The following is a 14,697-nucleotide window of genomic DNA, read 5'->3' as shown; positions in this document are numbered from 1 at the left end:
CATCTGTATCTTTGGGGTAAATACCTAGTAATGCATTTGTTGGGTCATATGGTAGCTCTATTGTTAACATTTTGAGGAACCTCCACACTGTTTTCCCAGAGTGGCTGTACCAGCTTGCATTCTCACTAAGAGTGTAAGATGGTTCCCCTTTTTCCACACCCTCACTAATATTTGTTGTTTCCTGTTATATAAACTTTTTTTTAAAAATGAGTTTCAGAGCTAAAAAAGAAGGAAACTCCAAAGAAGTAGAAAGAAAATCAGGAGACTGTATAATTGCAAAAACAAAGAAAGGCAGTAATTCAATAAAAAGAGATATTTAGCAGTATCATGTAAGCTGGAGCTCAAATAAGAGAACTAATATGTGTCCATTAAATTTAACAATGAATCTTTAGGTGACTGTCTTAGGCTGAGTTCTTCAGAAGGAGATCTTGACATGAGGACTGATGTGCAATTGATTTATCAAGAATGTGCTTCCAGGGATATCTGGGTGGATCAGTTGGTTGAATGTCCAACTCTTTTTTTTTTTTTTTAAGATTTTATTTATTTGACAGACAGAGATCACAAGTAGACAGAGAGGCAGGCAGAGAGAGAGAGAGAGGGAAGCAGGCTCCCTGCTGAGCAGAGAGCCAGATATGGGACTCGATCCCAGGACCCTGGGACCATGACCTGAGCTGAAGGCAGCGGCTTAACCCACTGAGCCACCCAGGCGCCCGAATGTCCAACTCTTAATGTCAGCTCAGGTCTTGGATCTCAGGGTCATAAGTTCAAGTGAAAAAAAGGGGGAAAAAAGAATGTGTTTCCAAATTTAAGAAATAAAATAGATGAACATATGGGAGAGGGGAGAAAAGAGGGAGGGAAACCAATACTAAGAGATTCTTTTTAAGATTTTATTTATTTTTTTATCTGAGAGAGAGAGGGAGAAAGAGAGAGCATGCTTATAGGCATGGGGAGGGGAGCAGCAGAGGGAGGGGAAGAAGCAAAGAGTGATGAGCAGGGAGCATGACCCAGGGCTCTATCCTGGGACTCTGAGATCATGACTTGAGCCAAGAAAGACATTTAACTGACTGACCCACCCAGGCACCCAAGAGATTCTTAATGACAGAGAAAAACTGAAGGTTGATAGAGGGAGGTGGGGGGCGGGGAATGGTCTAGGTAGGTGATGGGTATGAGTACTGGGTATTGTATGTAAGTGATGAATCACTGAATTCTACTTCTGAAATCAATATTGCACTGTATGTTAACTAAAATTTAAATTTTTTTAAAAAACTTGCTTCCAAGAAAAATCGGGAGAAGAGAGAAGGATGGGGAAGGGAAAAAAAGGTCAAGCAGAAGTATAATTTCAGGCAAAGATCTATGGAAGGTACTTCAACTGATCCTATAGAAGAATTCTGGATTTAAGGGCTGCAAGGCTCTTTTGACACGCTTCTTGAAAGCAAAATGCTAATAGTCTGGGGGCAGGATTCCAAAGAGACTCCAAGTGTGGGCCAGGAGAAGCAAAAGCCACACGGAGCAAGAAAAGGGGTACACAGAAAGGTAAAAAGACAAGAGGATCTTGACAAAGAACCAATAACATTTGCTACAGTAACCATGACTAGAGGAATCTCACATAGTGAGCACAGAAATAGTACACTGAAATATTGTGAAAAGAAGATAGTGACTGCAGAAAATCTGTCTTTTGACAAGTTTACCTATGAATTGGGAGAGCAGAAAAATAAGGTGGTAGCTGGAGAAGGTAAAGTCCAGTGAGTTTGTTTGTTTGTTTGTTTGTTTTACAAAGATAGGAAAGACAGGAGGAAGAGAGGAAAAATATTAAAGATACAGGAGACAAATGAGTACAAAGGCAGTATCCAGAATATAGGTGGAGCAATTAACTACAGGCAGGAGAAGGGCAACTGCATATTTGGTCACAGAAAGTTTAAAAAGCTGATTATTGTTGGAGTTTGACTGACATTACATAATTAAATAACTTCATATTTTAGGCACTATGTATTACATGGAATGCCAGGTATAGGTCAGCCAAAAAGATGTTGCGAACAAGAAAAGGAGTACTGTTAAAAATGTCTTCTTTGTGGGGCACCTGGCTGGCTTAGTCCTCCAGAGGTGCATGCAACTCTTGATTTCAGGGTTGTGAGTTTGAGCCTCATGCTCAGTGTAGAGATTACTAGAAAATAAACTTTAAAAAAAAAAAAAAAGGCCTCTTTGTAGCTTGCTCAATGCCTCGTAGATTTTCATATACCAGAACACCAGGTGGAATGGTTGGGAGAGTAGAGGTATGAAAGATAGATCAAACTGCTAGGAACCAGGAATTGAACTAGGAGTGGTGCATATCTACTGTCCTTCTACCTACATATTTAAGAAGAGAGTTGTATTGCCATGCAAGTGAACAAATAGCCAGGTGCCAAAGGCGATTCTCTTACCTGATGTTATAGGGGTTGAGCTGTGTCCCCCAAAAAGATATTCTGAAGTCCTAAGTCCTGGTATCTAAACGTGATCTTTTTTGGAAATTAGATCTTCGCAGATGTAATCAAGTTAAAATAATGTTATTAGGCTGAACTTAATCCAATATGACTAGTATTCTTATAAAAAGACAATGCATTTTTTAATAATTTGTATTCATAAAATTAGGTGATATTCATTTACCTGACTGAAGTCCAAAAAAGAGTTCCTCATCCTGAAGTAGTTCTTGAACACAATCTAATCTCATGTTAATGGTTTCAATATCAACTAGAGGTTCTAATATATTAGAACGAAGCCTTCTACTTCCTCCAGGAGTCTTAGTATAATTTAGAACACCAAAGAGTGTGTGATTATTCCTTTGAAAACACAAATAAGGAAAATTTCATCAAGTATAAAAAATAAAGTCCAAAGAAGTTACCAATTAACTTTTTTAAAGATTTTATTTATTTATTTGACAGAGATCACACAAGTAGGCAGAGAGGCAGGCAGAGAGAGAGAGAGGGAAGCAGGCTCCCTGCTGAGCAGAGAGCCCCATGTGGGCCTCCATCTTAGGACCCTGACATCAAAACTTGAGCGGAAGGCAGAGGCTTAACCCACTGAGTCACCCAGGCACCCCGACCATTTATCTTTCTAAATAATCCTTTAATCTACATTTGTGATTCTCAAACATTATAATGTGCATACAAATCACACAGGAAACTCTAAGTCTGAGATGAGGCCAAAGAATATATATTTCAATTAAGCTCCCAAGTATGCTATCAATGGACAATGCTTTAATTAACAAAGGGTAGACAATATCGTTTTGTATTAAATGATTTTTTTATAGCTCAGCTAAAATATTCAGACTAATATAAAATGTTGTAGTCCATGGCATTCCATCAATATTAGCAAGATATCAGTAATGTACCTTTTATAGGGGCAGAGCTTTCACACTGAAAAAAATAAATATTTAATATAGTCACTTTGTTCTAATTGAAGAAGTTAGAGAATTACAAACAAAGAGAAAGAAAATAATTTCAGGTACAGAAAGTGTTAAACAAATAGAACAGGACTGCATAGAGAATGACCAGGAGATTTCCTTAGTTAAGCTCGTTGATTGAGACCTATATGTACATTTGGTAGTTGAATTCAAAAGATATCCATGCAAAGATGATGATGGGATGGAAATGATGTTGGCAACTATGTTGAGAGTAGGTAACATATCGAACATTAAGTATGTGCCAGGCAATATTCCAGGCACTTTACATTTATTAATTTATTTAATTCTAATAACCACAGTGTGAAGTTGATGTTATATTTAACCACATTTTATAAGGAACTGAAATGCAAAGAAATTAACTAACTCGTCCAAGGTTTCCTAATAATTAAATAACAAGAAAAGAGTTAGTAGTTAAAAGGGGCCAAATAGAGGCACCTGGGCGGCTCAGTGGATTAAGCCTCTGCCTTCAGCTCAGGTCATGATCTCAGGGTCCTGGGATTGAGCCCCGCATTGGGCTCTCTGCTCAACAGGGAGTCTGCTTCCCTCTCTCTCTGCCTGCCTCTTTGCCTACTTGTGATTTCTCTATCAAATAAATAAATAAAATTTTTTTTAAAAGAGGGGGGGCAAGTAGAACAGTAATTTAAGCCCAGGAAGGCTTTTTGGATCTAGAACCAAACAGAAGATCAAGGTCGGTGGGACTTTGCAAGTGAAAGAAAATGGAGGAAGATGAAGAAGCTGATAAAGGCCTGGACACAGAAGTTCTTGTAGGGCATGGTAAAGAGTCTGGACTCTATTCTACATGTAATGGAGCCACTGGAAGATTTTCAGCTGCAGAGTTCCAACATCTGATTTCTAGTTTAAAAGGATCACAGTCTGCCCACTGGATCAAGAAAAGACTAAGTGTAGGAGGGTAAAAAGAAGGCAGAGAAACAAGTTAGGGGCTATTATAGTAGTCCAGGCTAAAATGATGGAGGTAATGGTTAGGGTTGTAGCCTTGGAAATGGTAAGATGTGATCCAGAATTGGTATGTATTCCAAAGGTTGAGTCAGGGGATTTACTAGTGGACTGAAATGGGTTGCGAGGGGGTAGAAAACAAGAATGACTCTTAACTTAGTCATCACACTAGCAGATTTTTGGTATTTCAATTTTTTTTAAGTAAACTTTTAGGGGGCTCAAACTCACAGCCTTGAAACCAAGAGTCATATGCTCTACCAACTGAGCCAGCCAGGTACCCTGGTATATCAATTTTTTTTAAGATTTCATTTATTTATTTGAGAAAGAGAGAGAATGAGACAGAGAGAGAGCATGAGATGGGAGAGGTCAGAGGGAGAAGTGGACTCCCAGCTGAGTAGGAAGCCCGATGTGGGGCTCGATCCCAGGACTCCAGGATCATGACCTGAGCTGAAGGCAGTTGCTTAACCAACTGAGTCATCCAAGAGCCCCTGGTATATCAATTTAAACAAATTTTTAGAGAACTACTCCAATCAAGCCTGGTCGGGGTGGGGGTGGGGTCATCACAGGCATTTACTTTTTGAGAACTGGACATCTACAGGAACCAAGGAAGTGAGCAGCATACCCAAACCTGCCACTTGCTATAGAAATCAAAGGGTGAAACTGCTCTGAACAGGTAGGTGACAAGTTTACGGAATGTTAGAGCTATCCAGATAGTTCAGCAGGTCGAATATCCATCTTTTAACCTGATATTCTTTGGTTCAAATCTGTGGAAAGACTTCTCAATTTTCACTTTCAACAATAATATGAACTCTTAGAGGTCAAATATCCTATCATGTAATATATAGCAGGAACTCAAGCAATGTTTAATAATGATAATAATAAATAATGATGAACTATGAAATGAGGCAGTTATAAAACACTTTGTGGTAATTACCAGCCTTAGTTGTTGACTCTCTATCTTACTCTTGTGTTACTATAACATAGAAAGTAAATGACAAGAGTAATTTTTCCAGATAGTATTATTTTAATTCTTTTTAAGTAGGAAGAAAAGAATATTATTCACTAAGCTGAAAAGGAATAAAGCCACAATTAACTATAAATTAAGGCTGTAATTTTAGACCATCCTCATTCAATGGAACTGCAAAGAAACTGAGGCCACTATACTGATGCATCACTAAAAGCATTATATACAGTAATAATACTAAAATAGTATCAATAGCACCTAGACAGATTTAAACTGCTCTTGATGATTAGAGTATAAGTGATTAACAAAATCAGACAGCTTTTGTTTCTAAGTTTGCAACAGCAAATAATGTCTGGCAATTCCACATAATGGAAAGTAAAGCCAAGATAAGAATACACAAAGTAACAGAGATATTGAAACAGCTATGGCTCTAAATTTGCACAGAGCACCTTAAGGTTTCAGTTCTCTAAAATGCTTGTTATTCCCTTCAATATTCTTAATACTAAAAATCATAATCACTTTATCCCTTTCATTGATGTCTAATGTTATATTTAATTACCAGAAGCTGATTATTTACTCCAAGCTTACTTATTCTGAACTTGCACTTTACCAATAATACTAAATAGCTTTAGTTTCCTTGCACATATCATACTGTTATAATGAAAATCATGGGGTGCATGAGTGGCTCAGTGGGTTAAGCCTCTGCTTTTGGCTCAGGTCATGAGCTCGGAATCCCTGGATGGAGCCCCATTTTGGGCTCCCCACTCAGTGAGGAGTGTGCTGCTCCCTCTGCCTCTCCCCTCACCTCTCAACCCCCGGGCTCCTGCTTGTGCTCTCTCTCTCTTTCTCACTCACTCTCCCTCTCTAGTGAATAAATAAAATCTTTAAAAAAAAAAAAAAAAAGGAAAGGAAATAATGCTTTTAAGACGACTTTTCACCTTTTCTACTTCATCTGGATAACTTTTTTTTTTTTTTAATATTTTATTTTTATTTATTTGACAGAGAGAAATCACAAGTAGATGGAGAGGCAGGCAGAGAGAGAGAGAGAGGGAAGCGGGCTCTCTGCTCAGCAGGGAGCCCGATGCGGGACTCGATCCCAGGACCCTGAGATCATGACCTGAGCCGAAGGCAGCGGCTTAACCCACTGAGCCACCCAGGCGCCCCATCTGGATAACTTTTATATTTCAAAACTTACCTCAGGTATTATCTCCTCTAGAAAGCCTTTCCTAATTACTTCCTTTTTACCCTTAACCCTCTCTCTGCTATGATCCCATCATTGTTATGCAAATTTTATCACCATACTTAGTACACGTTAATAATACTGTCTTTGTGTTTTCTCCTCTAGACTAATTCCTCAAGGAGAAAAATCATAGCTCATTAATTCTTTGTCCCAAACTGACCCCTTATTAATGCATTTCTGCCTGACAACCACCATGTTGATTATTTTCTATTAACATGTTAATTCTACTTTAAGTAACCCACTATGAAATCTACAAACATTGTGTGTGTGCATGCATGTGTGTGTGTGTGTGTGTGTGTGTGCGTGCGCGCCTCTCCCTATCTCTTTATCTCTCATGCCTACCATCAATATTCCTGGTGCTCTAATTAAAGTTAATAAGAAACCAATAAAACCAGCAATCTAGTCATAGCATAGATCAAGTGATTCAACTATTCTTACTTTCTCAAATAATTACATAGCCCCTTAAATTTCCTGGACTTGATGCTTTTAAAGATACTTATTCTAATTTTGTGGTAATCTAGATACAGTATCTTCTTTTTATTGTGGTAAAACACACATAACATAAATTTTACCTTTTTAATCATTTGAAGCACATAATTCAGTGCTGTTAGATATACCCACAATATTGTACAACCACTGCCACTGCCCATTTCCAGAACTTTTTTGTCATCCCAAGCAGAAACTCTGAATCCATCAAACGGTAACAACTCACTCCCTACTATTCCAAGTTCCTGATCATTTTTGTCTACTGTCTCTATGAATTTGCCTAGTCTAGATATCTAAGTGGAATTAAAAAATATTTTTCCTTTTGTGTTTGGTTTATTTCACTTAGTACAATGTTTTCAAGGTTCAAACATCTTGTGGCATCTATCAGAATTTCAGTCATTTTTTTTTTAAGATTTTATTTATTCATTTGAGAGAGAAAGCCCAAACAGGGGGAACAACAGAAGGAGAAGAAGCAGACTCCCTGCTGAGCAGGGAGCCCAACACGGGGGCTCAATACCAGGACCATGAAATCAGGACCTGAGCTGAAGGCAGTCACTTAACAGACTGAGCCACCCAGGTGCCCCTGGAATTCCATTCATTTTTAAGGCTAAATGATATTCATTGTACATCATGTATATACCTGATTTTGTTTATCTAGTCAGTCATTCATTGATGGACATTTGGTTTATTTCCACCTTTTGGCTATTGTGAATAAAGCTGCTATGAACACTTGTATGCAAGTAACTCTTTGAGTCTCTGCTTTCTTCTTAGTATATACACCTAGAAGTGGAATGATGTATCATATGGTAATTCTATGTTTAACTTCTTTGATGAGTCACCATTCTGTTTCAAAAATGACTGTACCATTTTACATTCTCATGATAAATGTACCAGGGTTCAAATTTCTCCATATCTTTGCCAATAGTTATTTTCTATTTACTTGATAATAACCATCTTAATGAGTTTGAAGTAGTTAATTGTAGTTTTGATTTGCATTTCCATAATGACTGTGCTTATTGGCCATTTGTATATCTTCTTTGCAGAAAAGTCCATTCAAGTCTTTGTCTATTTTGAAATGTACTGTTTGTTTTTCTTGTTTCATACAAATATCTTTTTAAAATTTGACTTTTGTGAAACATCTAAGCAGTTCAGCAACAATGACACAATAATTAAAGGTATGTTTATTCATTATTTATACATCAAACAATTTAAAGAAATGTAAAGTAACTATTCATAGAAAAATAGGACATAATAAAATATACTGATATATTTTTTAAGAAAAAAATTGGATGATCTTACCTACTGTCTTGATTATTAATTAGTAATTCAAGGTTTTGGGCTGATGATGAATCTATCATGGCTGTCTGTTCACTACCCTGGAAACAAATCTTCAGTGATTTTGGTGCATAAACTGAATTTTGAATAAATTCAACATATTTTAATAAAGCTGCAACAGCTGCAAGGCAGTAATACCTGAAAGGTGACCAATGAAACATCACTATAAATCTTTGGAATAAATAAAAAGTATTGCTATAAAAGAAAACATTTATTTCACCTCATTATTAGGAAAATTATAAATATTTGCATAGCATTGCTTAAATTCAAAGGGAAAAAGCACACTCAGTGCTCTTTACTTCTGAAAACTTGCTAAATAACCTCTAAACCATAAAAGTTCATAGAACAGACAATTTTCTGAAGTCTGACACTTAAGGACTCTAATAAATCACATGTTGGAAAACAATATTCAGTGGTGGTATGTGTCAATGTACCATTATAAGAATTCAAATAATGTTGAAAAAGTCTGACAGTGTTAGGAGGTTCCTATGTATAGAAAAGTATGTTAGGATCTTGGTGAGCTTAGTCACTAGTACAACCTAACTCAAAGAAAGTATCTATTTAGTATGTTCTAAAAAATATCCTTTCTAGGGTGCCTGGGTAGCTCAGCCTGTTAAGCATCAGCCTTTGGCTCAGGTCATGATCTCAGGGTCCTGGCAGGGAGCCCAATGCAGGGCTCCCTGCTCAGTCAGGAGCCTGCTTCTCTCTCCCCATCTGCCCACTGCTGCCCCTGCTTATGCTCACTCTCTCTCTCTCTCTGTCAAATAAATAAATAAAATCTTAAAAAATATATCCTTTTTGAAAATATCATTCCCTGTCCTAGCTGAATCCCTTAGGAGCACATGTATGAAATAACAGGACTACAGCTCTGTGCCTCACATTTCTAGGTTACCCTGGCTACTTGAGTAAAGTGAGCAGCAACCACAACAGCAATAGATTATGACCAATTTGGAAAATTTCTATATAAATTAAGTTAGCAAAATATACCTTGTATATAAATTTCAGTTAGCTGTTTTACTATTTCAGTAATTACTGACTGTGTATTATAAACCAGGTACTTTTCTAGGGATACAGCAGAGAACAAAACAGACAAAAGACCTTGCCCTCATGGAAGTCAGTCTATAGATTTATTACTTTCCCTAAATGATAACTTACTTGGATTGAACCTCCATTAGGACAGTGCTGAATTCTGTTACGCATAACTGTTCAATGTACTCTAGTCCTTTTGTTTCATTGAAATATTTCCTTTGGATAGTAGTAAAATTAACATTCTGAAAAAAAGTTTTAATTCCAAAATAAATTTTAAGTTTCATGCAGTTGCCCAAAACTGCTTTCTTAAACACATGCAGGCAAGTACATATGTAGGTAGCTTTATATTGTATAAAGTTTCTTTTTTATTATTTATTATTTTCCAGTTAAATAGAATATTTGCTTAATGATTTAAGAAAAAGAGAATGATTATCTGTTTTGCTAAGTGAATTATGGCAGTCTATAGCTCTTATTAGACCATAGTCACATGATATTTAATTGGATGTGGTAGGTACAATAATAAAAAATAAACACGAGAGTCTCTGTCTTCTACTAATTTTATTCTCCAGCTCCACCACCACCCAACTTTTATATTTAGTGTTACATATTCCGTCATAATTGAGATAGAGCAGATCTTTATAATGTATTAGCTGCAGAGGAAGAAAACATCAATTCTAGCTACCAAATCTATAAGATGCAATATACATGAGGTAAATTTATTTAGAAGAAAAGGAGATAATGAAACTTTTTTTAAAAAGTAGGGGGAAGTATGAAGCATGAAGTTATAGAATAAAAGGTTTACCTACTCTGAATAAAAATAATACACAAGAAAAATAATAAAAAGTAACAATGAACTATGAAAGAGCTGTAAGACAGCAAAAAACAACTCATGAGAAGTTAGGGAATTTGTTATGCACCAAGAGTGTTTAAGTTATCTCAGTTAATCTTCACAATAATTCCAAGATATGTCTTGTTTTAACTACAATTTTCTTACAAGTAAAATTCTAAAAAGTCAAGTAGATTTTCTAACATCATACATTTGATACATGCCAGAGTTGAGACTTGAATTTAGACTTCTCTGGCTACAAAACCCTTCCATTTCATAGTGCTTCTCTTTTAATGAAGGTTTTTTTTTTATTGTAAGTGTGGGAATAATGTTAATAATATTAGTTTTTTCCTTCTGCTTATAATATTTTAACCCAAATACTTCTATGGCTCCGTCTCTTACTTTCTTTAGGACTTTGCCCAAATGTAACCTTATCAATGAGGTCATCTCGCTAATTACATTATATAAAATACCAAGTCTCTAGGAGGTAGATTATTGTCCCTATTTTACTAATGAAAAAAACTTAAATAACTTAACTTGCACAAGATCACTTAAAGTGAAATAAGCAGTCTCAGTCTGACTCCTCTATTCTTAAGCACTATGCCATACTGCCCTACATCTCAAGTGTAGTGAATATATGCTATTTTTGCCTTTGAAGGACTCATCTATTTTATACTCCATGTGGTTTTCATAACTGTCGATTACAGACCTGTGTCCCACAGAAAACAAATGACCAGGGATTAATCAATCATAGTGCTTCTACCCTGAGAAATAGTGATTGTCTAACATGTAGGAATATGAACAAAGCAGGGCCAATTGGGGTCCTTCCCTGGAATTTATATATGGAAACTGGAAGGAAGAATACATTTTTTCTCTGAATTGGATAAGATATCATATCAATCTGTAGCCATCATAATTATCTTAAGCCTCACAGAAATAATCTACAATTAAAAAAAAAAAAGAAGAAGGTAGATGGTGGTGGGAATGAGTAAGGTAAGATTTATCCAACAATTTGGCTTCTCAGTTACATAAGCCAATACATTTCTGGGTTTTTCGTTTGTTTGCTTGCTTGCTTGCTTTTTTTTTTTTTTTTTTTTTTTAACTTAAGCTACTTTAAGTTGAATTACTGTCACAACCCAAGATTTAAAATGCTTAAGCAGAGCAAAATAACAAAAGTTGAAACAATATACATAAATAAAGGTAATGAAAAGAAGTTTGAAGTAATGAATAAAAGAGGTAACAGATAAAGAGACCTGTATCATAGAAACAACAGATTGACAATAGGCGTCATTTTTAGCAATACATCAAAGACAGCTGAACTACACAGGATCTCTAAGAGCACAACAAGAAATCTTATATAATTGCAAATGCTGAATATATTAAGAACAATAAAGAACTCATTGGACTCTAAATCTCAGATTGATACCAAATGTGTTAAAGTTAAGGCTACCAACATAAAAAAATATAGTATATTCTGAAAATAAGTTGCACTTCTCAGGTGGTTATTCCAACTGCCATGCTGCCTACTTAGTCTGGAACTACAGACCCCATTGCCCAAAATATTTGCTAGAGGAAAGAAGCAAACTGCATGTTGGAAAAGCTCTTGCTTGCAGAGAGAGCATTCATTAGATCAAGTTCCAGAAAACTTAACCTGCCACAGTCCCACATATGGAGGCTTAGAATAGTAGGTTAACTGTAAAGAATACATGCTACCAGGGGAAGCTAAGATAATTCTGTAATACAAATCAAATTCTCTAAAAAAAAAAAAAAAGTATTTGCTGATAGTGCTATCTCCTAGAACAAAAATTTCAATTTCAACTAGTCTGGTAGCACAAAACCTAGTCTCCACACAGCTATACCTAAGGAAATCTGTTTTTGCTAAGGGTCTGCCTCCTGTATACTCTGAGAAGTCTCCTTATTAGTGCTAACAGTTTCCCTTTTGTTTAAGGTAGATCAAGGGTGCCAAATCAAATAAGTGGAAGCCCTGTCATTTTTATTTTATATACTAATTGTTCTTTAGCTTCAGATTTGTGTTTAGTGAGCACTTTACGGTAAATATATAGTTGTTCAAATTATTGTTCTCCAGAAAGCTAATATAGAATAGATTTTAAATAAGGTAAGATTTGAATGTTACTACTGAGAATGAAAATCACTTACCTTGAAATTTTCTGTGATGAGAGTAAACAACTTAGTTGAATTCCCCACAACACAAGCAGTATTTGACATTATTATTTCCAAAGGTGATAAAATTTTGAGTTTAGTGATTACCTAAAATCATTTGAATAAATAATTTCTTCAATGTAAGCTTAGGATTCTCCAAAACCAAACAAGAGGCATATTTTTCTGAGAGATAAGTACTTATAACTCACAGATACACAAAATTACACTGTTCAAATTATATATGTCAGTTAAAATATATTTCTAATAGTGATATATTAAACATATATTCTATATGTATATATAAATATATCTCACATATATATCATATAAATAAAATATCATAAACATAGGCTATATTTTACCTCACAATAATTCGTAACAGCTCTAAGCTTAAAAATTAATTTGAACTTATCAGATATATATTCTTAAAATAAGATGTTTTAAAATAAATTCTTCTATTTGGTATTTTATCCATCTCCATAAAATAAATAAACACATTCGGGACGCCTGGGTGGCTCAGTTGGTTAAGCAGCTGCCTTCTGCTCAGGTCATGATCCCAGCGTCCTGGGATCAAGTCCCACATCGGGCTCCTTGCTCGGCAAGGAGCCTGCTTCTCCCTCTGCCTCTGCCTGCAATTCTGTCTGCCTGTGCTCGCTCTCTCTCCCCCTCTCTCTCTCTCTGATAAATAAATAAAATCTTAAAAAAAAAATAAATAAATAAATAAATAAATAAACAAACACATTCAAAAGTGTAACTATGGTGATTCAGTCAATATGACCACACTGATAAAGCTTAGAAGTTGAACAGTATAGAAACACAGATGAGAAACTCATATTTTACAATTTACTTTTCACAATACAGGTACATTTCTTGGAACTATCCCAGACACAGAAATTCTTTTTTTTTTTTTTAATATTTTATTTATTTATCCGAGAGAGAACACGAGTGAGGGAAAAGAGCAGAAGGAGAAAGAGAAGCAGACTCTCCACGGAGCAAGGAGCCCATGTGGGTCTCGATCCCAGGGTCCCGCGATCATGACCTGAGGCCAAAGGCAGACGCTTAAACTGAGCCACCCAGTACCCCAGAAACAGAAATTCTTAGTCAATCTGCCAAACATTTGTTTTTAAAAAAGCTTTTCCTATGTTTTTTTAAATTGCATAAAAATGTGAAATACCCAGAGATAAAGTGAGACGCAGTACTAGTATCATGGAGTTTGATAGCTATATTAAAAAATTAATTATTAGGTAGGAAAAGGAAACCAATGTACTGAGAAACCATAAAGAAGAATTAGGAAAAGGAAAAAAAACAATAAAATGCTAAAAATAACATAGCATATACATATTTAATAATAGAAATTGAGTCAAATAACTTTTTAGAATATAGAGATTAGAAGCAGATGACTTCTACCTGGTAAGTGACAGAAATTTTCATGACAAGAGGCCAGTGGCCCAAATTAATGATAAGTGATAGGAAGTGAAGGGAAGAAGACGCCAAATTATGACTGGCCTATAAGACCAGTTTCCCTGAACTCTGGAAAATAAAATTCAAATACAACCCTTTCGCAAAATACATTCAAAAAATAAAATCAGATGTAAAACAATTTTAATTCAGAGTAGCCTACTTTAGTGCAATTGTGAATAATTGTTATTCCATGAAAAAGTAAACTAATTAGGAAAGCAGGGACTTGAAAATCTACATAGTGCTCACTAGGTCAACCATTTTTTAAGAGTATAAATACTTACCTTTGCATATGTTGTGTTGTCTGCAAACTGAGATAATATAATTTGTGGGCTTTTTAAATCAATACTTGCCATTCCTATTTCACCTCTGGCAAGTCCTCTACCTTCTACAACAGCTGCAACAACTGATGGGGAGTTTGTTGAAACTGCAGATGATGATGGAGCTGTTAATTTTTTTTAAAAGAAAATGTATAAATATTAATAACAGTGTGTTCTCATTCTTACTTTTTTTTATTACGTTCACTTAGCCAACATATAGTACATCATTTGTTTCTAACATAGTTTTCAACAATTCTTTAGTCACATATAACACCCAGTGCTCATAAGAAGGTGCCCTCTTTTATACCCTATCCCCCCAACTCCCCTCCCTTCTGTAACCCTCAGTTTGTTTCCCAGAGTCCAGGGTCTCTCATGGTTTGTCTCCCTCTCTGATTTCTTCCCATTCAGTTTCCTTCCCTTCCTGTGGTCCTCCGCAATTGATCTCATTCTTTTTAATAAGATCTCAAGCATCAAGTTCAGGACATGGCT

The 14,697-nt window shown here is 35.7% G+C and overlaps 1 protein-coding gene across 1 annotated transcript in view; it reads right to left on the bottom strand.

Annotated features, from left to right (window-relative positions):
* Positions 1–14,697, bottom strand: part of MSH4 (mutS homolog 4) — a 97,096-nt gene that overhangs the window by 72,821 nt on the left and 9,578 nt on the right. The window contains exons 3-7 of the mRNA XM_059376881.1: positions 14,173–14,333; positions 12,428–12,538; positions 9,571–9,686; positions 8,380–8,553; positions 2,641–2,813 (exon numbers count right to left, since the gene is read on the bottom strand). Of these exons, the coding sequence (XP_059232864.1) occupies positions 2,641–2,813; positions 8,380–8,553; positions 9,571–9,686; positions 12,428–12,538; positions 14,173–14,333 (735 nt within the window). The remainder of the gene's footprint in view (positions 1–2,640; positions 2,814–8,379; positions 8,554–9,570; positions 9,687–12,427; positions 12,539–14,172; positions 14,334–14,697) is intronic.

This window comes from Mustela nigripes, chromosome 14 (genome assembly GCF_022355385.1).
Source record: "Mustela nigripes isolate SB6536 chromosome 14, MUSNIG.SB6536, whole genome shotgun sequence".
Classification (NCBI taxonomy): Eukaryota; Metazoa; Chordata; class Mammalia; order Carnivora; family Mustelidae; genus Mustela; species Mustela nigripes.
Note: the sequence above shows the minus strand (reverse complement) of the source record. Positions and strands in the feature narration are given on the sequence as shown.